This window comes from Oncorhynchus mykiss, chromosome 19 (assembly GCF_057628025.1).
Source record: "Oncorhynchus mykiss isolate SJ-2025 chromosome 19, ASM5762802v1, whole genome shotgun sequence".
Classification (NCBI taxonomy): domain Eukaryota; kingdom Metazoa; phylum Chordata; class Actinopteri; order Salmoniformes; family Salmonidae; genus Oncorhynchus; species Oncorhynchus mykiss.
Genome location: NC_143040.1, coordinates 4,722,074 through 4,747,878, shown reverse-complemented (window position 1 = coordinate 4,747,878; position 25,805 = coordinate 4,722,074). Strand labels below are relative to the sequence as shown.

At 43.2% G+C, this 25,805-nt stretch overlaps 1 protein-coding gene across 4 annotated transcripts; it reads right to left on the bottom strand.

Annotated features, from left to right (window-relative positions):
- Nucleotides 1-1,376: 1,376 nt before the first annotated feature.
- On the bottom strand, nucleotides 1,377-22,931 carry LOC110513570 (uncharacterized). 4 transcript variants are annotated; one of them, XM_090209900.1, is made up of 11 exons: nucleotides 20,174-21,173; nucleotides 19,168-19,338; nucleotides 13,475-15,486; nucleotides 11,339-11,376; nucleotides 9,260-9,324; nucleotides 8,913-9,127; nucleotides 8,468-8,724; nucleotides 8,190-8,315; nucleotides 5,767-5,899; nucleotides 5,651-5,680; nucleotides 1,377-4,154 (listed from the first exon to the last, which is right to left on the bottom strand). In XM_090209900.1, the coding sequence occupies exons 2-11, from the start codon at nucleotides 19,329-19,331 to the stop codon at nucleotides 3,817-3,819; spliced, it is 3,378 nt and encodes a 1,125-aa protein (XP_090066026.1). In that variant the 5' UTR covers nucleotides 19,332-19,338; nucleotides 20,174-21,173; the 3' UTR covers nucleotides 1,377-3,816. The 4 variants fall into 4 exon arrangements, 3 of the variants coding, with proteins under 3 accessions (XP_090066026.1, XP_090066027.1, XP_090066028.1); XR_016488727.1 differs by lacking the exons at nucleotides 19,168-19,338; nucleotides 20,174-21,173 and adding an exon at nucleotides 22,755-22,818 and having other exon boundaries at nucleotides 5,767-5,896; XM_090209901.1 differs by lacking the exons at nucleotides 19,168-19,338; nucleotides 20,174-21,173 and adding an exon at nucleotides 22,755-22,931.
- Nucleotides 22,932-25,805: the final 2,874 nt, after the last annotated feature.

Genomic DNA, 25,805 nt, shown 5'->3' with positions numbered 1-25,805 from the left:
TGTGTGTGTGTGTGTGTGTGTGTGTGTGTGTCATTTTGAATGTGTGTGTATTAGATTAATGCTAACAGGTTTCCCTGACAACCAACGATGAACAGACAGAAGCGTGGTGGAATACTCACCTGAGATAAAGGGTGAGATCCTAAATGGCACCCCTTTCCCCTGTGTAGTGCACTATCTTTGACCAGTAATACACTAGATAGTGACTAGGGGGCCATTTTAGAAGTCACACCAAGCTACACACTCCTCATGACCCTAATTTCTGCTCAAACACTAATGGCTGGGTTTTTGGTTGGTCTTTAATCACTGGTAGCTCTCGCTCTGCATCAGGGCTCTCCCTACTTTTAACCACCTTCTCTGTTGTCATTTCTCATCTCATTTTATTGTTAAACACTCAGTCTTGAGTCTGTCCCAAATGGTACTCTATTCCCTATGTAGTGCACTACTTTAGACCAGGACCCTATTCCATATATAGTGCACTACTTTAGACCAGGGACCATAGGGCTCTGTATAGGGAATAGGATGCCATTTGGGACAGCTTTGGCTGATCAGTAAAGGTCAAGGGTCATGCTCAGGGGGTTACCATGGAGATAGAGGAATATGTAGAATTAAAATGGGATGGCCAAACCTACTCCTGGAGAGATACTACTGGCCGTGCAGGCTTTTGCTCTGACCCTGCTCTAACACCTGATTCTACTAATCAGTCTAATCAGAACCGTGACTGGCAGAATGAGGTGTGTTAGAGCAGGGCTGAAGCAAAAGCCTGCAGACCCAGTAGCTCTCTGGGAGGAGGATTTGATATCACCAAGACCACTTTAGGTTCATACGGCATCAACTATCTTTCTGATTGGTTTACCGGCCATCAACTAGCTTTCTGATTGGTTACCTCACATATAAAGCTAATTTAATGCCATAAGCAGATTTCCGTTGTGTGTAGTTGTGTTTTCAACTGTAATCTCAGTCCATGATTGGATCTTGGTCAGCCCTTTTATATTATTTGTCTGGTATTTCTGATCAGGTGTGTTATGATCCTAGCAGACGTGTGTGGATGAATGATCACGTAACGTGATTAACGGATGTGAAATAGCTAGCTAGTTAGCGGTGTTCGCGCTAAATAGCGTTTCAATCGGTGACGTCACTTGCTCTGAGACCTTGAAGTAGTGGTTCCCCGTTGCTCTGCAAGGGCCGCGGCTTTTGTGGAGCGATGGGTAACGATGCTTCGTGGGTGACTGTTGTTGATGTGTGCAGAGGGTCCCTGGTTCGCGCCCGGATATGGGCGAGGGGACGGCCTAAAGTTATACTGTTACATGTATATATGAGGCATATGGACAGTAAACTACCCAGAAACAAACATTTATTGACAAAGAATTACAGCCCAGTCAGATCAGGGGTGTATTTATTAGTCGACCACCGTAGCATAACGTTTTGCAACAACAAAAAAACAAGCGTTTCTTTTGGACAAATTCAGGTTGGTTGAGTAAGAGTCCTGATCTAGGATCAGGTCTGTTTTCTAGTGAATACACCCCATGGTGTTCAATTGGAGTGTTACTGTCCCCATTCAACCATTAGGTTGGTACCCCAACACTGTTACTGTCCCCATTCAACCATTAGGTTGGTACCCCAACACTGTTACTATCCATTCAACCATTAGGTTGGTACCCCAACACTGTTACTATCCATTCTACCATTAGGTTGGTACTCCCAACACTGTTACTGTCCCCATTCTACCATTAGGTTGGTACCCCAACACTTACTATCCATTCTACCATTAGGTTGGTACTCCCAACACTGTTACTGTCCCCATTCTACCATTAGGTTGGTACCCCAACACTGTTACTATCCATTCTACCATTAGGTTGGTACCCCAACACTGTTACTATCCATTCTACCATTAGGTTGGTACCCCAACACTGTTACTATCCATTCTACCATTAGGTTGGTACCCCAACACTTACTATCCATTCTACCATTAGGTTGGTACTCCCAACACTGTTACTGTCCCCATTCTACCATTAGGTTGGTACCCCAACACTGTTACTATCCATTCTACCATTAGGTTGGTACCCCAACACTGTTACTATCCATTCTACCATTAGGTTGGTACCCCAACACTGTTACTATCCATTCTACCATTAGGTTGGTACCCCAATACTGTTACTATCCATTCTACCATTAGGTTGGTACTCCCAACACTGTTACTGTCCCCATTCTACCATTAGGTTGGTACCCCAACACTGTTACTATCCATTCTACCATTAGGTTGGTACCCCAACACTGTTACTATCCATTCTACCATTAGGTTGGTACCCCAACACTGTTACTATCCATTCTACCATTAGGTTGGTACCCCAACACTGTTACTATCCATTCTACCATTAGGTTGGTACCCCAACACTGTTACTATCCATTCTACCATTAGGTTGGTACCCCAACACTGTTACTATCCATTCTACCATTAGGTTGGTACCCCAACACTGTTACTATCCATTCTACCATTAGGTTGGTACCCCAACACTGTTACTATCCATTCTACCATTAGGTTGGTACCCCAACACTGTTACTATCCATTCTACCATTAGGTTGGTACTCCCAACACTGTTACTGTCCCCATTCTACCATTAGGTTGGTACCCCAACACTGTTACTATCCATTCTACCATTAGGTTGGTACCCCAACACTGTTACTATCCATTCTACCATTAGGTTGGTACCCCAACACTGTTACTATCCATTCTACCATTAGGTTGGTACCCCAACACTGTTACTATCCATTCTACCATTAGGTTGGTACCCCAACACTTACTATCCATTCTACCATTAGGTTGGTACTCCCAACACTGTTACTGTCCCCATTCTACCATTAGGTTGGTACCCCAACACTGTTACTATCCATTCTACCATTAGGTTGGTACCCCAACACTGTTACTATCCATTCTACCATTAGGTTGGTACCCCAACACTGTTACTATCCATTCTACCATTAGGTTGGTACCCCAACACTGTTACTATCCATTCTACCATTAGGTTGGTACTCCCAACACTGTTACTGTCCCCATTCTACCATTAGGTTGGTACCCCAACACTGTTACTATCCATTCTACCATTAGGTTGGTACCCCAACACTGTTACTATCCATTCTACCATTAGGTTGGTACCCCAACACTGTTACTATCCATTCTACCATTAGGTTGGTACCCCAACACTGTTACTATCCATTCTACCATTAGGTTGGTACCCCAACACTGTTACTATCCATTCTACCATTAGGTTGGTACCCCAACACTGTTACTATCCATTCTACCATTAGGTTGGTACCCCAACACTGTTACTATCCATTCTACCATTAGGTTGGTACCCCAACACTGTTACTATCCATTCTACCATTAGGTTGGTACCCCAACACTGTTACTATCCATTCTACCATTAGGTTGGTACCCCAACACTGTTACTATCCATTCTACCATTAGGTTGGTACTCCCAACACTGTTACTGTCCCCATTCTACCATTAGGTTGGTACCCCAACACTGTTACTATCCATTCTACCATTAGGTTGGTACCCCAACACTGTTACTATCCATTCTACCATTAGGTTGGTACCCCAACACTGTTACTATCCATTCTACCATTAGGTTGGTACCCCAACACTGTTACTATCCATTAGGTTGGTACCCCAACACTGTTACTATCCATTCGGTTGGTACCCCAACACTGTTACTATCCATTCGGTTGGTACCCCAACACTGTTACTATCCATTCGGTTGGTACCCCAACACTGTTACTATCCATTAGGTTGGTACCCCAACACTGTTACTATCCATTCTACCATTCGGTTGGTACCCCAACACTGATCTGAAGCTGTGACCAAAGATTGGGGTCCATCTCCCCAAGAAGGTTGATCATCCTGGAACATGACTCAGTTCCTTTTCTCAACACCATGTCGATGATGTCACGTGCCTTCTCTGCCCTCTCAGCGATCACCTTCACTGACTCCATTTCCTCCTGGTGGATGACTGTGTGTTGCAGGAGTCTGTCCAGCAGTTCATTCAGGACAGGTCCTGATACTTGTTTGACAAACTCTGTCCGTACAGAACGCAGCTGCTGCTCTGCAGAACCAGTCAGACTGCTCTCAGCCGGACCTCCTGCCCCCGACACAGCACCTGAGAGAGTCAGGTTACAATATAACTACATTTGTACATTTACATTTCAGTCATTTAGAAGCAGACACTTTCCTCCTTAAATAAAAGCAACCTGAAATAACAAGTATTGAGAAAAATATATTTTTTACAATGACGACCTGCATCAGTAAACATATTTAAGGCCGGTTTCACAGACATAGAAAAACAGATTGGGTCATTCAGAACCAGGTTAATCTACATCAAGTCCTGGAGGAAATGTCATTCAGAACCAGGTTAATCTACATCAAGTCCTGGAGGAGATGTCATTGGGTCATTCAGAACCAGGTTAATATACATCAAGTTCTGGAGGAGATGTCATTGGGACATTCAGAACCAGGTTAATATACATCAAGTCCTGGAGGAGATGTCATTGTTCTTGAAGACAGTATTTTATAATCAAGACTAGTCCAGGTCCTACAGTAAACCATGTTGACTTGCCATTGGTTTGTACAGAGCATTCAGAAAGTATTCAGACCCCTTGACTTTGTCCACATTGTTACGTTACAGACTTGTTCTAAAATGGATTAAGTGTTTTTCCCTCATCGATCTACATACACAACACACCATAATGACATCACAATACCACATAATGACATCACAATACCACATAATGAAATTGAAAAACAGGTTTTTAGACTTGTTTACAAATAAACAAATACCTTATTTACATAAGTACGTAGACCCTTTGCTATGAGACTGGAAATTCAGCTCAGGTGCATCCTGTTTCCATTGATGTTTTTACAACTTGGAGTCCACTTGTGGTAAATTGAATTGATTGGACATGTTTGGAAAGGCATACACCCGTCTATATAAGGACCCACAGTTGACAGTGCATGTCAGAGCAAAAACCAAGCCATGAGGTCGAAGGAATTGTCCGTAGAGCTCCGAGACAGGATTGTGTCGAGGCACAGATCTGGGGAAGGGTACCAAAACCTTTCTGCAGCATTGAAGGTCCCCACGAACACAGTGGCCTCCATCATTCTGAAATGGAAGAAGTTTGGAAACACCAAGACTCTTCCTGGCTGCACAGTCAAACTGACCAATCGGGGGAGAAGGGCCTCGGTCCGGGAGGTGACCAAGAACCCGATGGTCACTCTGACAGAGCTCTAGTGTTCCTCTGTGGAGATGGGAAAACCAAATCAGGTCTTTATGGTAGAGAGGCCAGACGGAAGCCACTGCTCAGTAAAAGGCACATGACAGCCCGCTTAGAGTTTGCAAAAAGGCACCTAAAACACAAAATTCTCTGGTATGATGAAACCAAGATTGAACTCTTTGGCCTGAATGCCAACTTGGCACCATCCCGACAGTGGCGGCAGCATCATGCTGTGGGGATGTTTTTCAGCGGCAGGGACTGGGAGACTAGTCAGGATTAAGGGAAAGATGAACGGAGAACAGTACAGAGATCCTTGATGAAAACGTGCTCAGGAGTCAAGGGGTCTGAATACTTTCTGAATGCATTGTAACTCATGTTTACTTACTTGTTGAACAGGTGTCAGTGATGTATTCATCTGAAAGATAAACAAAAATGAGGTTATATCACTCTAAATAGCATCTGGTACTAAAGTACAAAGTGATGATTGACATGTGCTCCTACATCGTGATACTTTCTCTTTCCATGCTGTCCTCTCATCATCACCGAATAACTCCATCTCAATGTCAATCCCTGTTATTTTCACGATCGCCTTGAAAAAGCTTGGTGTGGTGTCTCTTTGTATGAGATGAATCTTCTGCATAGAGAGAGACAGAGAGAGACAGAGAGAGAGACAGACAGACAGAGATTGCCAAAGCAATGTAAACGTATGTTTCCCATGCCAATAAAGCCATTTGAATTTAATTGAGAGCGAGCGAGAAGGCAACAGCAAGAGAGAGAGAGAGCAATGGACAGACATGTTCTCATTCTACTGAAACAATGGACAGACATGTTCTCATTCTACTGAAACAATGGATAGACATGTTCTCATTCTACTGAAACAATGGATAGACATGTTCTCATTCTACTGAAACAATGGATAGACGACATGTTCTCATTCTACTGAAACAATGGATAGACGACATGTTCTCATTCTACTGAAACAATGGATAGACGACATGTTCTCATTCTACTGAAACAATGGATAGACGACATGTTCTCATTCTACTGAAACAATGGCTAGACGACATGTTCTCATTCTACTGAAACAATGGATAGACGACATGTTCTCATTCTACTGAAACAATGGATAGACATGTTCTCATTCTACTGAAACAATGGATAGACATGTTCTCATTCTACTGAAACAATGGCTAGACGACATGTTCTCATTCTACTGAAACAATGGATAGACGACATGTTCTCATTCTACTGAAACAATGGCTAGACGACATGTTCTCATTCTACTGAAACAATGGCTAGACGACATGTTCTCATTCTACTGAAACAATGGATAGACGACATGTTCTCATTCTACTGAAACAATGGCTAGACGACATGTTCTCATTCTACTGAAACAATGGCTAGACGACATGTTCTCATTCTACTGAAACAATGGCTAGACGACATGTTCTCATTCTACTGAAACAATGGCTAGACGACATGTTCTCATTCTACTGAAACAATGGCTAGACGACATGTTCTCATTCTACTGAAACAATGGATAGACGACATGTTCTCATTCTACTGAAACAATGGCTAGACGACATGTTCTCATTCTACTGAAACAATGGATAGACGACATGTTCTCATTCTACTGAAACAATGGATAGACGACATGATCTCATTCTACTGAAACAATGGCTAGACGACATGATCTCATTCTACTGAAACAATGGATAGATGACATGTTCTCATTCTACTGAAACAATGGATATACATGTTCTCATTCTACTGAAACAATGGATATACATGTTCTCATTCTACTGAAACAATGGATAGACATGTTCTTATTCTACTGAAACAATGGCTAGACATGTTCTTATTCTACTGAAACAATGGCTAGACGACATGTTCTCATTCTACTGAAACAATGGATAGACATGTTCTCATTCTACTGAAACAATGGATAGACGACATGTTCTTATTCTACTGAAACAATGGATAGACGACATGTTCTTATTCTACTGAAACAATGGACAGACATGTTCTCATTCTACTGAAACAATGGATAGACGACATGTTCTCATTCTACTGAAACAATGGATAGACGACATGTTCTCATTCTACTGAAACAATGGATAGACATGTTCTTATTCTACTGAAACAGTGGATAGACATGTTCTTATTCTACTGAAACAATGGATAGACATGTTCTCATTCTACTGAAACAATGGATAGACGACATGTTCTCATTCTACTGAAACAATGGATAGACGACATGTTCTTATTCTACTGAAACAATGGATAGACATGTTCTCATTCTACTGAAACAATGGATAGACGACATGTTCTCATTCTACTGAAACAATGGCTAGACGACATGTTCTCATTCTACTGAAACAATGGATAGACGACATGTTCTTATTCTACTGAAACAATGGATAGACGACATGTTCTCATTCTACTGAAACAATGGATAGACGACATGTTCTCATTCTACTGAAACAATGGCTAGACGACATGTTCTCATTCTACTGAAACAATGGCTAGACGACATGTTCTCATTCTACTGAAACAATGGCTAGACGACATGTTCTAATTCTACTGAAACAATGGATAGACGACATGTTCTCATTCTACTGAAACAATGGACAGACATGTTCTCATTCTACTGAAACAATGGATAGACGACATGTTCTCATTCTACTGAAACAATGGACAGACATGTTCTCATTCTACTGAAACAATGGATATAAATGTTCTTATTCTACTGAAACAATGGATAGACATGTTCTCATTCTACTGAAACAATGGCTAGACATGTTCTCATTCTACTGAAACAATGGATAGACGACATGTTCTCATTCTACTGAAACAATGGCTAGACATGTTCTCATTCTACTGAAACAATGGATAGACATGTTCTAATTCTACTGAGACTGTACCTGTGGATTGATGGAGGTAGAACAGGGAATGTTCAGTCTGAAGAAACTATATAGTTTGAAGGACTGCTCTGGTCTAGAGATGAGAATCCTTGAAGACCCGTGAGACTTCTCCTGTAGTTCCACCGCCTGTGAAACGCGGCACGGAATACCCAGCCAGTCAATGTACAGTCTTATTCAAACATTATTCAGAAAACTGGCAACACACTCAACTTAATGAGTCTCAACATAAGCTGCACCAGTGGTTAGTTAAGGTCATCTCTATAATAATGGTCCCTCACCTGTATTTGGCCAGGGTTCCATGGGAACAGGTACAGGCGAGAAATTAATGTTTCCCCTTTCACTGTCAGATAGAGCATCAGCTCACAGTGGACATCTACGTTCCAAGACAGTAATCTCAGTATCGGAGCGATAGGTGAGAACTTGGGATGGAGAATCTTAACATGGAATCTGGTAACCTCATGCACTTCTTCTAAAGACACTCCATGTTCCTCTGCATGAAGAATCTTCATCTCATTCCTCAGGGAAGGGTTGGTCCCTGAACAACACAATACAAAGGAGACAGGAAGACAAATATTGTATTATTCATCCAACTAAAACACAAAGAATATGCAGTACCAGATCACAGTAAACTCAAACTCCCAGAATAGTTAATTCATTAATTCAGGAAGTAAAACTCAGTTACATAGAAACGTCTTTCTGAATACTATTTCTATATGGTTTTACCTAAACAGACAAAGTGTGGCAGATGAACTTCCTCCAGTTCACCTAACTCCATAGTGATGTCCAGCAATGGACCACCTTGTGCGTACTGCATGTCTTTCAGAAGTTGACTGTAGGGTTCCCAGTTCCTGAAGTGATACTTCAGAATGACATCTCTCTCACACAGCCAGCGGAGCCCAGACACTGTGCACTCATAACTCCCTTTGGGTGTCCTGTGTCTGAGCGCAACAACAAGATGTGGGAGAGAAGGTCAATGGTCAAATGGAGAGGTTGGATTAGAAGACTATTCCCAAAGGTAATGGGGAAATACACTAGCAAATGGAATGAAATGTTAAAAGTAGTTATTTTACCTGAACATTGTCACTCCCTGGACAGTGGAAGTCAAGGGTTCAATCTGAAGCCAGTGTGTGGAGTCCTGAACAAGGACAAGCATGTCAGTAATACATATGGGGCCTGTTTCCTGGACACAGATTGAGTCTAGTGCTGGACTCAATGGAAGTTTCAATAGAAAGTTCTTTAAGGTCCAGGACTATACTTAATCTGTGTCTGGGAAACTGGCCCATTAACCAAAGTAACTCATCTAATGTATTTATTCAATGTTACATGAAATGCTGGTTATTTATCAATTAAACTGTATTGACAAAATATGACACCAGCTAAAATCCTGCATGACTACAAGCAGAACACAGGACTGCCTATATCCCAGTATGAATGCTTGGTCAGTACACACCTGGCTTCGAGACTGTGTTTATATTACTAAAGCAGAACACAGGACTGTCTATATCCCAGTATGAATGGTTGGTCAGTACACACCTGGCTTTGAGACTGTGTTTATATTACTAAAGCAGAACACAGGATTGTCTATATCCCAGTATGAATGGTTGGTCACTACACACCTGGCTTTGAGACTGTGTTTATATTACTAAAGCAGAACACAGGACTGTCTATATCCCAGTATGAATGGTTGGTCAGTACACACCTGGCTTTGAGACTGTGTTTATATTACTAAAGCAGAACACAGGACTGTCTATATCCCAGTATGAATGGTTGGTCAGTACACACCTGGCTTTGAGACTGTGTTTATATTACTAAAGCAGAACACAGGACTGTCTATATCCCAGTATGAATGGTTGGTCAGTACACACCTGGCTTTGAGACTGTGTTTATATTACTAAAGCAGAACACAGGATTGTCTATATCCCAGTATGAATGGTTGGTCACTACACACCTGGCTTTGAGACTGTGTTTATATTACTAAAGCAGAACACAGGACTGCCTATATCCCAGTATGAATGGTTGGTCACTACACACCTGGCTTTGAGACTGTGTTTATATTACTAAAGCAGAACACAGGATTGTCTATATCCCAGTATGAATGGTTGGTCAGTACACACCTGGCTTTGAGACTGTGTTTATATTACTAAAGCAGAACACAGGATTGTCTATATCCCAGTATGAATGGTTGGTCAGTACACACCTGGCTTTGAGACTGTGTTTATATTACTAAAGCAGAACACAGGACTGTCTATATCCCAGTATGAATGGTTGGTCAGTACACACCTGGCTTTGAGACTGTGTTTATATTATTAAAGCAGAACACAGGACTGTCTATATCCCAGTATGAATGGTTGGTCAGTACACACCTGGCTTTGAGACTGTGTTAATATTACTAAAGCAGAACACAGGACTGTCTATATCCCAGTATGAATGGTTGGTCAGTACACACCTGGCTTTGAGACTGTGTTTATATTACTAAAGCAGAACACAGGACTGTCTATATCCCAGTATGAATGGTTGGTCAGTACACACCTGGCTTTGAGACTGTGTTTATATTACTAAAGCAGAACACAGGACTGTCTATATCCCAGTATGAATGGTTGGTCAGTACACACCTGGCTTTGAGACTGTGTTTATATTACTAAAGCAGAACACAGGATTGTCTATATCCCAGTATGAATGGTTCGTCACTACACACCTGGCTTTGAAACTGTGCCGGACTCTTGCTGTTTTCAACCCTCTAGAGACAGCAGGAGCGGTAGAGATACTCTGAATGATCGGCTATGAAAAGCCAACTGACATTTACTCCTGAGGTGCTGACCTGTTGCACCCTCGACATCCACTGTGATTATTATTATTATTTGACCCTGCTGGTCATTTATGAACATTTGAACATCTTGGCCATGTTCTGTTATAATGCACAGCCAGAAGAGGACTGGCCACCCCTCATAGCCTGGTTCCTCTCTAGGTTTCTTCCTAGGTTCTGGCCTTTCTAGGGAGTTTTTCCTAGCCACCGTGCTTCTACACCTGCATTGCTTGCTGTTTGGGGTTTTAGGCTGGGTTTCTGTATAGCACTTTGAGATATCAGCTGATGTAAGAAGGGTTTTACAAATACATTTGATGTATAAGTAAGAACTGAGATTATGACTTACCTCAACATGGTCACAAGTCTTACAGCTCTGAGGAATCACTGAAGTCAAAAGTAGTTCATTAAAATGGACAATATTATTGTAATAAACATGAATCTAAGTTAGCAACAGTCTCAGAATGTACACTCATTATATTAACATACCCTAATCTGACATTAGTGTTATATTAATGAATGGTTGTGGAAGCAGGAAACATCGTTCTGGTCCATGTTTTATAGATGTTGGGGGCCTGATTTCTGGTAGATCCTAGGATGAGAGCTTATTGGTAGAGTCAGATAAATTATGTTGTACGAGCAGCACCACAGATATTGTGATGAGCAAGATGCCCGACTTCTCTCTCACACAGTCACACACAGTATCTGTCCATGTGCGTGGGTCTTCTTCACTCTCTTACAACGTGGTAACCACGGGACCAAAACAGTGGTCTAGCCTTGCGCTCCAAAGCACTTAGTTGTTGCAGAAATTCACCCACTATTACCAGCCTTTCTTAAAGTATGGGTCGCGACGTGTCAGAGTAAATGTATAATTATTTAATTAATTACTGGAATTGATTCGGCCAAGTGCATCGGCGCTCTCTGCCTTTTAGCAGCGATCTGTGCTCAGTTTGGCAGCTGGGTGAGTAGGAGAGGGAGATGCCCGTGTGCTTCGCGGTTAACCGGATATATGTTTTTCTGCGGTTTTCTTAAACATCACTCCGCGACACATCGTTCAGCAGCGGATGAGGCCCTGTTAGCCACTGACCTGTTATTCCCACTCAACATCACTCACCGCTGTCATCAAATGGACTCATACCAGCCACAAGTTCAGAATGAGCTCCAATTGTCATAAAACGCAAATACATGGATGAGTTTCTCTCTCTTTCATACAAACTTTGAGAAATAACGAAGAGCACCCCACTGTCTGTTTTGTGCGGGGAATTTGCGTTTGTTTTGAGAGACTCATTACTAACAAATGAATTAAAAACGACACGTCCTGACCAAACATCCGCAACATGATGGTAAACCCATTGACTTCCTTCAGAACAAGGCAGAATACTTCAGGAAACAGTGCGACGGTGGAAAACTAAGTCACCTAGCAAGGCATTGTTGTCATTTTTACAACCGGTGATGATAAGCAGAAATAAGGGAGTACTAACTCTCATAGTAGAAGATGTGCGTTTCTCTTTCAAACAATCCCCTGGCCTTGTACACAGCTAATAGCTAAAATTAGCCAAAGCAAGCTAACTAGTTACGGATGGTGCAACCCTTAGTAACAGTACAGATTAATATAAAAAATGATCAGGCCTACTGTACATCTTACTGTAGAAATTATTGTTTTAAACTAGTCTTGGTTGGAACTGTTGCTGTTCAAATACAAGTAATAATTTGTATTCTGAACTGGAATAAACTGATTTGAAAGGAAGATGATTTTTTTGAGGCAAACAGTCATCGACAGCAGGAAGCGGTCTCCTGCCTGACTGAGGAAACAGTAGAGGTTCTGGTCCAGTTTGGCTCCACATACCTACGTGGTGAGTCAGGGTTCTGAACTCTGACATACTTAAAAACACAAGTACAGAAACAGTCTCAAGGTTGAGTATGACCTCAGTGTTGCACTGTTAAACACGGAGCCCAGAACAGACCTGCTTGTTGAAAACATCAACAAGACACACCTCTCATTAGGACTGTGTGTGTGTTTTCTAGTCTACACCTGTGTGATGTGTGATCAATCAGTTTATTCCAGTTCAGAATGAAAATGATTTATTGTATTTTAGCAGCAACAGATCCAACCTAGACAGATATGTAAGAGTGTTTTTAATGGGGGAAAATGAACATTAAAATATATTTATATGGGTATTTAATTTAATTGTTATTTGTTTTAGGCATAAGGGCAATGAAATGTATCGATATTTACGTATTGTTGCATATTTTCCTAAACTTGGGTCCCAGGAAAAACACAATCTGTAATTTGGGTCCCAGGCTGAAAAAGTTTAAGAACCCCTGCACTATGTTGTTTACGTTGTGCATCTACGTCATATTGCGGTCTCTACCTTTAAGTTTGTTTTTGACCAAATAGATCATTATTGTTTTCTTTGCCTGGGACTCAAGTATAATGAACTCTTTAATCATATTTTGATTTAAAAACAGTTATCAGTTAACTCACATTTCTCAGGTCCAGACTTGATACAACTCTCTCCACCATGGTCTCTGGTGTCCTCAGGTCCAGGCTTGATACAACTCTCTCCACCATGGTCTCTGGTGTCCTCAGGTCCAGGCTTGATACAACACTCTCCACCATGGTCTCTGGTGTCCTCAGGTCCAGGCTTGATACAACTCTCTCCACCATGGTCTCTGGTGTCCTCAGGTCCAGGCTTGATCCAACTCTCTCCACCATGGTCTCTGGTGTCCTCAGGTCCAGGCTTGATCCAACTCTCTCCACCATGGTCTCTGGTGTCCTCAGGTCCAGGCTTGATACAACACTCTCCACCATGGTCTCTGGTGTCCTCAGGTCCAGGCTTGATACAACTCTCTCCACCATGGTCTCTGGTGTCCTCAGGTCCAGGCTTGATCCAACTCTCTCCACCATGGTCTCTGGTGTCCTCAGGTCCAGGCTTGATCCAACTCTCTCCACCATGGTCTCTGGTGTCCTCAGGTCCAGGCTTGATACAACTCTCTCCACCATGGTCTCTGGTGTCCTCAGGTCCAGGCTTGATACAACTCTCTCCACCATGGTCTCTGGTGTTCTCAGGTCCAGGCTTGATACAACTCTCTCCACCATGGTCTCTGGTGTCCTCAGGTCCAGGCTTGATACAACTCTCTCCACCATGGTCTCTGGTGTCCTCATGTCCAGACTTGATCCAACTCTCTCCACCATGGTCTCTGGTGTCCTCAGGTCCAGGCTTGATACAACTCTCTCCACCATGGTCTCTGGTGTTCTCAGGTCCAGGCTTGATACAACTCTCTCCACCATGGTCTCTGGTGTTCTCAGGTCCAGGCTTGATACAACTCTCTCCACCGTGGTCTCTGGTGTCCTCAGGTCCAGGCTTGATACAACTCTCTCCACCGTGGTCTCTGGTGTCCTCAGGTCCAGGCTTGATACAACTCTCTCCACCATGGTCTCTGGTGTCCTCAGGTCCAGGCTTGATACAACTCTCTCCACCATGGTCTCTGGTGTCCTCAGGTCCAGGCTTGATACAACACTCTCCACCATGGTCTCTGGTGTCCTCAGGTCCAGGCTTGATACAACTCTCTCCACCGTGGTCTCTGGTGTCCTCAGGTCCAGGCTTGATACAACTCTCTCCACCATGGTCTCTGGTGTCCTCAGGTCCAGGCTTGATACAACTCTCTCCACCATGGTCTCTGGTGTCCTCAGGTCCAGGCTTGATACAACTCTCTCCACCATGGTCTCTGGTGTCCTCAGGTCCAGGCTTGATACAACTCTCTCCACCATGGTCTCTGGTGTTCTCAGGTCCAGGCTTGATACAACTCTCTCCACCGTGGTCTCTGGTGTCCTCAGGTCCAGGCTTGATACAACTCTCTCCACCATGGTCTCTGGTGTCCTCAGGTCCAGGCTTGATACAACACTCTCCACCATGGTCTCTGGTGTTCTCAGGTCCAGGTTTGATACAACACTCTCCACCGTGGTCTCTGGTGTTCTCAGGTCCAGGCTTGATACAACTCTCTCCACCATGGTCTCTGGTGTCCTCATGTCCAGACTTGATACAACTCTCTCCACCATGGTCTCTGGTGTTCTCAGGTCCAGACTTGATACAACTCTCTCCACCATGGTCTCTGGTGTCCTCAGGTCCAGGCTTGATCCAACTCAATCCACCATGGTCTCTGGTGTTCTCAGGGCCAGGCTTGATACAACTCTCTCCACCATGGTCTCTGGTGTCCTCAGGTCCAGACTTGATACAACTCTCTCCACCATGGTCTCTGGTGTCCTCAGGTCCAGGCTTGATACAACTCTCTCCACCATGGTCTCTGGTGTCCTCAGGTCCAGGCTTGATACAACTCTCTCCACCATGGTCTCTGGTGTCCTCAGGTCCAGGTTTGATCCAACTCTCTCCACCATGGTCTCTGGTGTCCTCAGGTCCAGGTTTGATCCAACACTCTCCACCATGGTCTCTGGTGTCCTCAGGTCCAGGTTTGATCCAACTCTCTCCACCATGGTCTCTGGTGTTGGTAAAGCAGAAGGATAGACTGTGAATAAACTAAATACAACTTATAAAGGCTTGATATAGCATACATAGTCTTCATAAGCAATACAAAGTGTGTACAAAGGGTGACAGAACAGCTCCCTATGTAGGGTGCATTGTCAAATGTGACATAACATACTATGTCAACTTCAAAATGTGGTCCTGTGTAGCTCAGTTCAAAGAGCACGGTGCTTGAAATGTCAGGGTTGTGGGTTCGACTCCCACCGGGGAAGAGCATATGCTAAATTATGTAAATGTAACATAACCCCCCCTATGTCAACTTTGATAAAAGCAATACTGATGGTGAGATTGCTTATCTTGATGAAAGCCCCTAGAGATGTGAAGTCACCAGGTATCATGAGATACACGCACACACACACACACACACACACACACACACACACACACACACACACCCCCCCCCCCCCCCCCTCAAAACACTGCACTGGGCTTCTGACACAAAATTGAGACCTACACGTGAGTTTGACTGACATTACAGTGAGGCTGTCCTATTCAACAGGTTCTGATGCCCTCTAGTGGTTAGAGTGAGACTGACATTACAGTGAGGCTGTTCACTGTATGGGATTCTCTACTTTCTCTGTTCTGATCATTCACTGTATGGAATTCTCTACTTGACATTGTCTCTGCTCATTCACTGTATGGGATTCTCTACTTTACATAGTCTCTGTTCTACTCATTCACTGCCCAGAGAACAGACCACTCTGGTGATTTCAGTGATGAATGTTAAAAAATGAAAGTTAGATCTCAATCCATGTCTACAAGATCACATACTGATAGTATTCTACAGAACCCAATATACACTACCGGTCAAAAGATTTAGAACATCTACTCACTATTTTTTTACTATTTTCTACATTGTAGAATAATAGTGAAGACATCAAAAATATGAAATAACACATATGGAATCATGTAGTAACCAAAAAAGTGTTGAACAAATCAAAAAATATTTTAGATTTGAGATTCTTCAAATAGCCACCCTTTGCCTTGATGACAGCTTTGCACACTCTTGGCATTCTCTCGGCACTGCATCTCAGTGCTAGAGGCATCGCTACAGACCCTGCTTCGATTCCAGGCTGTATCACAACCGGCCGTGATTGGGAGTCCCATAGTACAGTGTACAATTGGCAGTCATTGTAAATAAGAATTTGTTCTTAACTGACTTGCCTAGTTAAATAAACACACACATATACATATATATATATACATACACATACATACATACATACATACACACATATACATGAATAAATTATCTATGGGATTATAATGGATGACAGAACCCTGTGAGTTTGTATTCTGAATTTCATGGTCGCACATTGAGATTCATGGTTACAAGTACGATTCCTCTTCGCTACTTCCTGAGATTTGATTGATGGAACAATCCAGCCAATGTTTGCAACAATATGTGGCTGTGGTTTTGGCTGATTGGTCAGGAGTAAAAAAAGGTCCTACCCACAAAGCAACTGAAACCATTTTTACTTACTTATTAACTTAATAAAATGTTACGTAAACAAGTTTACGAATCTCTTGGTTTTGTGACACTGACAGAACTCTGAGCGTGCACAGATAAAACATCTGCAAGTGTATTTTTGATTCACAGCAGAATATTCATACTAGTAAATGGGCCTGTAATAATTCTGAAAATAAATTATTCTTGCAAATCGTATTGAGCGTATTCAACTGTCAAGTTATAAGTTTGCGACGACCATTATTCAATTTTACACGACAAGGCCTCCCGAGTGGCGCAGTGGTTTAGAGATTCTGGGTTCGAGTCCAGGCCCGGTCTCAGCCGGCCACAACCCGGGAGACTCATGGGGTGGCGCACAATTGGCTCAGCGTCGTCCAGGTTAGGGAGGGTTTGGCCGGCAAGGATGTCCGTGTCCCATTGCGCACTAGCAACTCCTGCGGCGGGGCGGGTGCAGTGCACGCTGACACGGTCGCCAGGTGTACGGTGTTTCCTCCGACATGTTGGTGTCAAAAAGCAGTGCGGCTTGGCTGGGTTGTGATTTCGGAGGACGCACGACTCTCGGCCTTCGCCTCTCCAGAGTCTGTACGGGAGTTGCAGCGATGAGACAAGACTGTAACTACCAATTGGATACCACGAAAAAGGGGTGAAAAACAACAACACAACATGATACAAGATTGTGAAATTTAATTACAGATTTGTGAATCGTAATTGCAACCACGAATCTCAATGTGTGACGACAAACTCACAGGGTTTTGTCATCATGGAAATATGTGGGATTGGATAGAAACCTAGCTTGTTACCAGTTGGATAGAAACCTAGCTTGTTACCAGTTGGATAGAAACCATAGCTTGTTACCAGTTGGATAGAAACCTAGCCTGTTACCAGTTGGATAGAAACCTAGCCTGTTACCAGTTGGATAGAAACCTAGCTTGTTACCAGTTGGATAGAGACCTAGCTTGTTACCAGTTGGATAGAAACCTAGCTTGTTACCAGTTGGATAGAAACCTAGCCTGTTACCAGTTGGATAGAAACCTAGCTTGTTACCAGTTGGATAGAAACCTAGCTTGTTACCAGTTGGATAGAAACCTAGCCTGTTACCAGTTGGATAGAAACCTAGCCTGTTACCAGTTGGATAGAAACCTAGCCTGTTACCAGTTGGATAGAAACCTAGCCTGTTACCAGTTGGATAGAAACCTAGCTTGTTACCATACCAGTTGGATAGAAACCTAGCTTGTTAAAATACCAGTTGGATAGAAACCTAGCTTGTTAAAATACCAGTTGGATAGAAACCTAGCTTGTTACCAGTTGGATAGAAACCTAGCTTGTTACCAGTTGGATAGAAACCTAGCTTGTTACCAGTTGGATAGAAACCTAGCTTGTTACCAGTTGGATAGAGACCTAGCTTGTTACCAGTTGTATAGAAACCTAGCCTGTTACCAGTTGGATAGAAACCTAGCCTGTTACCAGTTGGATAGAAACCTAGCTTGTTACCAGTTGGATAGAAACCTAGCTTGTTACCAGTTGGATAGAAACCTAGCCTGTTACCAGTTGGATAGAAACCTAGCCTGTTACCATACCAGTTGGATAGAAACCTAGCTTGTTACCAGTTGGATAGAAACCTAGCCTGTTACCATACCAGTTGGACAGAACTCTAGCCTGTTACCATACCAGTTGGATAGAAACCTAGCCTGTTACCATACCAGTTGGATAGAAACCTAGCCTGTTACCATACCAGTTGGATAGAAACCTAGCCTGTTACCATACCAGATGGACAGAAACCTAGCCTGTTACCAGTTGGATAGAAACGTAGCCTGTTACCATACCAGTTGGATAGAAACCTAGCCTGTTACCAGTTGGATAGAAACCTAGCCTGTTACCAGTTGGATAGAAACCTAGCCTGTTACCAGTTGGATAGAAACCTAGCCTGTTACCATACCAGTTGGATAGAAACCTAGCCTGTTACCAGTTGGATAGAAACCTAGCCTGTTAACAGATGGATAGAAACCTAGCCTGTTACCAGTTGGATAGAAACCTAGCTTGTGTTTGCAGTTGGTCCTAGGATTTTTTTTACTTAATGATATAGGCCTACATGTTATGTAATTTGGAAACACTTCCCTTCAAATTAGTTGTATATCTTTAAAATAACTATATTTACAATTTCTCTCTTACCTCTTAGAACTGGTGTCTTGAGGCAGACTCTTTTTAGTGGGTGTGGCCCCTTCCTCTCGGTCAGAATACTTCCTCTTAGAGGCAGTGCCTCTCTTCTCGCTCTCCCCAGAGAGATTCATTTCAGAGGCAGTGGTCCCCTCCTCTATCTCCCCACAGAGACTCATCAGCTATCTGGATTTGGGTGAATGAGAAATGGGGAGGCAAGTTGCTATTGGGAGGGGTGCAGGGCTGTGGACCGGGGTTGGGGTAGCCAGGTGGAAAGCATGGCCAGCCGTAGAAAAATGCTTTTTGACATTCTCAATTATCACAGATTTATCGGTGGTGACAGTGTTTCCTAGCCTCAGTGCAGTGGGCAGCTGGGAGGAGGTGCTCTTATTCTCCACAGACTTTAGTGTCCCAGAACTTTTTGGAGTTTGTGCTACAGGATGCAAATTTCTGTTTGAAAAAGCTAGCCTTTGCTTTCCTAACTGCCTGTGTGTATTGGATCCTAACTTCCCTGAAAAGTTGCATATCGCGGGGGCTATTCGATGCTAATGCAGAATGCCACAGGATGTTTTTGTGCTGGTCAAGAGCAGTCAGGTCTGGATTGAACCAAGGGCTATATCTGTTCCTGGTTCTACATTTTTTTGAATGGGGCATGCTTATTTAAGATGGTGAGGAAAACACTTTTAAAGAATAACCAGGCATCCTCTACTGACAGAATGAGATCAATATCCTTCCAGAATACCCGGGCCAGGTCGATTAGAAAGGCCTGCTCGCTGAAGTGTTTTAGGGAGCGTTTGACAGTGATGAGGGGTGGTCGTTTGACCGCAGACCCATTATGGACGCAGGCAATGAGGCACCGACAGAGATGGCCGCCTCGCTTCTCTTCTCGTTCCTAGGAAACTATGCAGTATTTATTTATTTTTTGATGTGTTATTTCTTACATTGTTACCCCAGGTAATCTTAGGTTTTTATCACACACAGTCGGGAGGAACTATTGGATATAAGAGCAACGTCAACTCACCATCATTACGACCAGGAATATGACTTTCCCAAAGCGGATCTTGTGTTTTGCCCACTACCCAGGACAATGGATCGGATCCCAGCCAACGTCGCCGTAAAAGGGGCAGACGGAGCGGTCTTCTGGTCAGGCTCCGGAGACGGGCACATCACGCACCGCTCCCTAGCATACTACTCGCCAATGTCCAGTCTCTTGACACCAAGGTAGATGAAATCCGTGCAAGGGGAGCCTTCCAGAGAGACACGGAAACATGGCTCACTCGAGATACACTATCGGAGTCGGTACAGCCAGCTGGTTTCTTCACGCATTGCGCCGACAGAAACAAGCATCTTTCTGGTAAGAAGAAGGGCGGGGGTGTATGCCTTATATGATTAACGAGATGTGGTGTGATCATAACAACATACAGGTACTGTTCACCTGACTTAGAATTCCTCACAATCAAATGCCAACCGCATTATCTACCTACAGAATTATCGTTGATTATAAACACAGCCGCATACATCCCCCCCAAGCAGACACATCGATGGCCCTGAACGAACTTCATTTGACTATGTAAACTGGAAACCACATATCCTGAGGCTGCATTTGTTGTAGCTGTGGATTTTAACAAGGCTAATCTGAAAATAAGGCTCCCTAAATTCTACAGTGGTAGGCTTGATTACCAACAACGGCGAGACGGCCTACAGAGAGGAGGTGAGGGCCCTCGGAGTGTGGTGTCAGGAAAATAACCTCACACTCAACGTCAACAAAACAAAGGAGATGATCATGGACTTCAGGAAACATCGACGGGACAGTAGAAAGTTTTAAGTTCCTCAGCGTACACATCACGGACAAACTGAAATGGTCCAACCACACAGACAGCATGGTGAAGAAGGCGCAGCAGCGCCTCTTCAACCTCAGGAGGCTGAAGAAATTTGGCTTGTCACCAAAAAACACTCACAAACTTTTACAGATGCACAATCGAGAGCATCCTGTCGGGCTGTATCACCGCCTGGTACGGCAACTGCTCCGCCCATAACCGTAAGGGTCTCCAGAGGGTAGTGAGGTCTGCACAACGCATCACCGGGGGCAAACTACCTGCCCTCCAGGACACCTACACCACCCGATGTCACAGGAAGGCCAAAAAGATCATCAAGGACAACAACCACCCAAGCCACTGCCTGTTCACCCCGCTATCATCCAGAAGGCGAGGTCAGGACAGGTGCATCAAAGCTGGGACCGAGAGACTGAAAAACAGCTTCTATTTCAAGGCCATCAGACTGTTAAACAGCCATCCCGAACATTGAGTGGCTGCTCTCAACATACTGACTCAACTCCAGCCACTTTAATAATGGAAAAATTGATGTGATAAATGTATCACTCGACACTTTAAACAATGCCACTTATATAAGTTTACATACCCTACATTACTCATCTCATATGTATATACTGTACTCTATACCATCTACTGCATCTTGTTTATGCCGTTCTGTACCATCACTCATTCATATATTTTTTTATGTACATATTCTTATTAATTCCTTTACACTTGTGTGTATAAGGTAATTGTTAGGTTAGATTACTCGTTGTATATTACTGCATTGTCGGAACTAGAAGCACAAGCATTTCGCTACACTCGCATTAACATCTGCTAACCATGTGTACGTGACAAATAAAATTTGATAAATAAATAAAATTAAATAAATAAATAAAATTTGTTCGCTGAGATCCTGGTTAAAGACAGCAGAGGTGTATTTGGAGGGCAGGCTGGTTAGGATAAGATCTATGAGGTGCCCTTGTTCACGGATTTGGGGTTGTACCTGCTAGGTTCATTGATAATTTGTGTGAGATTGAGGGCATCAAGTTTAGATTGTAGGATGGCCGGGGTGTTAAGCATGTCCGTTTAGGTGACCTAACAGTACGAGCTCTGAAGATAGATAGGGGTTAATCAATTCACATATGGTGTCCAGGGCACAGCTGGGGGCAGGAGGTGGTCAATAGCAAGCGGCAACCGTGAGAGACTTGTTTCTGGAAAGGTGGATTTTTAAAAGTAGAAGCTCAAATAGTTTGGTCACAAACCTGGATAGTTTGGCAGAACTCTGCAGGCTAACTCCGCCCCTTTGGCAGTTCTATTTTTGTCGGGAAATAGTTAGGGACGGAAATTTCAGGCGTGGCTGGGTTGTGATTACGGAGAACGCACGACTCTCGGCATTCGATTCTCCGGAGTCCGTACGGGAGATACAGCGATGAGACAAGACTAACTACCAATTGGATGCAACGAAATTGGGGAGAGAAAACAATTGGTGCATTTTTACATTTTATTTAAATAAATTATGATCAAGATCATGTGCAGCCAATCGCCCATACCCTACCTCGTAGCCCCATACCCTACCTCATAGCCCTGTAGCCTATAATATAACATCATCAATATGAATCAGCATCAATGTAAGGAAGCCTAAACATATCATTATTGAAAGTTGAAATCAGTAATGTAATAATATAAGAATTGTGCGGATGTCTTACACCCTAAATCACCTTTCTCTGCGATGGCCTAACTTCTCCAAAAACACGTCTCTACATAACATTGTATAAGAAAGCTACAAACCTCAGAAACATGTTTTCTTCGGCCGATGGTGTCCATTTATTCATCTACTTCCTTATAAATGTACTTCCTGTTTCAACACAGTGGGCGGGTTTAACACGTATAAGTTTATTTTATATATTCATATTTATGTCATGTAAAGTCTCCATACACTTCATGTAAGTATTCAGCCCATATAATTAGATTTTCTGGTAAAAGTGGATTTATATTTTATTTCAGGATTTGATTGAGTGATGTTTTGCAGTGCTACCAGGAGAGGGCAGAGTGACAACCAGGTTTGGCAGGAGGACACTAGACGGTAATTTCTCTGTTGTTGTGGTAACATGATAGGATGGGTTGTGGGTTAGGAATAGATAACAGAGCCACGGTCGGACACTTCAGAATACAGCCATGGTTGGACGAGTCAGCCGGGAGTGGATAGCTGTATCGGCCACTGTTGGATAGCTCAGCAGTAGCTGCATACTAGAGTCATGTTCGGAAAATAGAGGCGTGGTGGAATGTACCAGTCAGCTACGCTCTCAGTCTGTCAGCGACCGTGCAAGACCGTGCATCTCCCGTAACTATTATTTATAAAATTGTCAAAGCTTGAAGATGGTTCGGTTATTTCCATCCCAGGCCGAAACCGTATCTATGTATGCTCATGTGTACAATGCGCTTTGATGAATTAAAACAGAAACATACCAACCAGAATATAGTCATGTCTTTATTTTCACATTTCAAAATTATATATCCTCGGTCATGGACAGAATATACATTTAAGAAAGCAGAGTATGACAATATGAAACAGCACAAGTCTTATCTGTAGTCAATTTCCATGGGCTTTCCCTACATGAACTTGGCGCCTCTCCAGCTCTCGAGATTCATTGTAGGTTAGGAATAGATAACAGAGCCACGGTTGGACACTTCAGAATACAGCCATGGTTGGAGGAGTCAACCGGGAGTGGATATCTGTATCGGCCACTGTTGGATGGCTCAGCCGTAGCTGCATACTAGAGTCATGTTAGGAAAATAGAGGCGTGGTGGAATGTACCAGTCAGCTATGATTGGATAGCTAAGGTAGCTCTCAGCTCTCAGTCTGTCAGCGACGGTGTAACGGGAACATCTCCCGTGACTGTTATTTCTAAACTTGTCAAAGCTTGAAATCTGTTCACTCATTTCCATCCCAGCCCGAAACCGTATCTGCAGAACAGCACTTTTTTTTAGGAGCTTTGATATTCTTATATTGTTACGGTACTTTTTGATACTGTTTGTAAGTATCCATGTTATGCACTGAATTTGTAATTGTATTTGAATGTGAAATTAAACTAAAAAAATATTTTTCAAAAAAATATGTAAAAACATATATGTATGCTTATGTGTACAACGTGGTGCTTTGTTGAATAAAACGGAAACAAACCAACCAGAATATAGTCATGTCTTTAATTTCACATTTTAATATTATATCACCTCGTTCGTGGAGGGAATAGACATTTAGGGAGGCAGAGTATGACAGTATGAAAACATAACAATGTAAAAAAAAAAATTAAAAAAAGAACAAGTTTAATGTGTACTCAATTTCCAGGGGCTTCCTCTACGCGAAGCAGAGCCGTCCTTAGCCTCCACTACATGAACTCAGTGCCAGAGTGAACTTCTCCCCTGGCTACGATTTCAAAGTTGTCAAAGCTTGAAGTCGTTTGACTCATTTCGATCTAAGACCGAAACTGAGAAGTGCCAGGGGCTTTCCCTACATGAATTTGGCGCCTCTCCAGCTCTCGAGATTCATTGTAGGTTAGGAATGGATAATAGAGCCACGGTTGGACACTTCAGAATACAGCCATGGTTGGAGGAGTCAGCCGGGAGTGGATAGCTGTATCGGCCACTGTTGGATGGCTCAGCCGTAGCTGCATACTAGAGTCATGTTCGGATAATAGAGGCGTGGTGAGATATACCAGTCAGCTCTGATTGGATAGTTACGGTAGCTCCACCCTCTTGATAGTCACAGACACGAAACTGCTCTCAGTCTGTCAGCGACAGTGTAAGAGGGAACATCTCCCATGACTGTTTTTTCTAAACTTGTCAAAGCTTGAAATCGGTTCACTCATTTCCATCCCAGCCCGAAACCGTATCCATGTATGCTTATGTGTACACGGTGGTGCTTTGTTGAATAAAACGGAAACAAACCAACCAGAATATAATAATAAAATGTCTTTAATTTCACATTTCAATATTATATCACACTGCATACTAGAGTCATGTTCGGAAAAAATAATAATAATAAAAATAAAAACTGAGAAACAACCTCGGTTGGAAAAAACGGCCTCGGTTGGATATAAAGCCTCGGTTGGATATAACGGCCTCGTTCGGATATAACGCGCCGGCTGGATAAAACGACCTCGGTTGGATGAAACCGTGGATGTAAGTGAATGGAAATACAAGTCACTATATAACCAGCACTAGTCACTGACACTGCGCTGTAAAACGAAACCAGAAGGGAGCTGCCAACCGTCATCATCAGAAGAACAAATCAGCCAGAAACACTCCGATTGACTGCTGCTGAGGCTTGAACACTGCCAGAGAGAACTGCGTTGATTATGAAGGGGAAAGGTGTAATGACTGTTTTCCTACTTGCACTTGTTGCAAAATCCTCCGTGTCTCTTCCGATCACTATAACCGTGATTTTGAATCACCCAGTTACACCGCCCTGCTCTGGATCATGCCATGGTGGCAGAAATAAGACGGGAAGGAAAGATCCATAGAATAAATGGAACATTCTGCCATCACTCCGTGGATCCAAGACCAAGAAAACACATCCCCTCAGGAAAAAACACTGGCATGTCACGCTCTGCTCTGCCGTCGCTGCCAGCCACCAGCAAGACTGATACACACTTCATCGGCGTCTCTCTACTGCCACCGTGCGATAGTCTCGGCTCCCATTGTGAACTTCACCCCTTACACACCAGCATAGCTGAGGGGGGAGAGAGACTCGGAAGAAATGCTGAGCTCCGCTGCAGCCCAGTCCATTGAAAATCCTACGAGGCCGCCTACAATTGACACGTCACATTGCATCAACCAATG

Excerpts from the sequence above, each read along its gene's own strand:
- LOC110513570 (XM_090209900.1), bottom strand. The coding sequence starts at position 19,331 with ATGAGTCTCTGTGGGGAGATAGAGGAGGGGACCACTGCCTCTGAAATG. Across the intron at positions 15,487-19,167 it reads CAAGACACCAGTTCTAAGAG|AGACCATGGTGGAGAGAGTT; the intron begins GTAAGAGAGAAA and ends TACCAACACCAG. Across the intron at positions 11,377-13,474 it reads CAAGTCTGGACCTGAGAAAT|TGATTCCTCAGAGCTGTAAG; the intron begins GTGAGTTAACTG and ends TTTTGACTTCAG.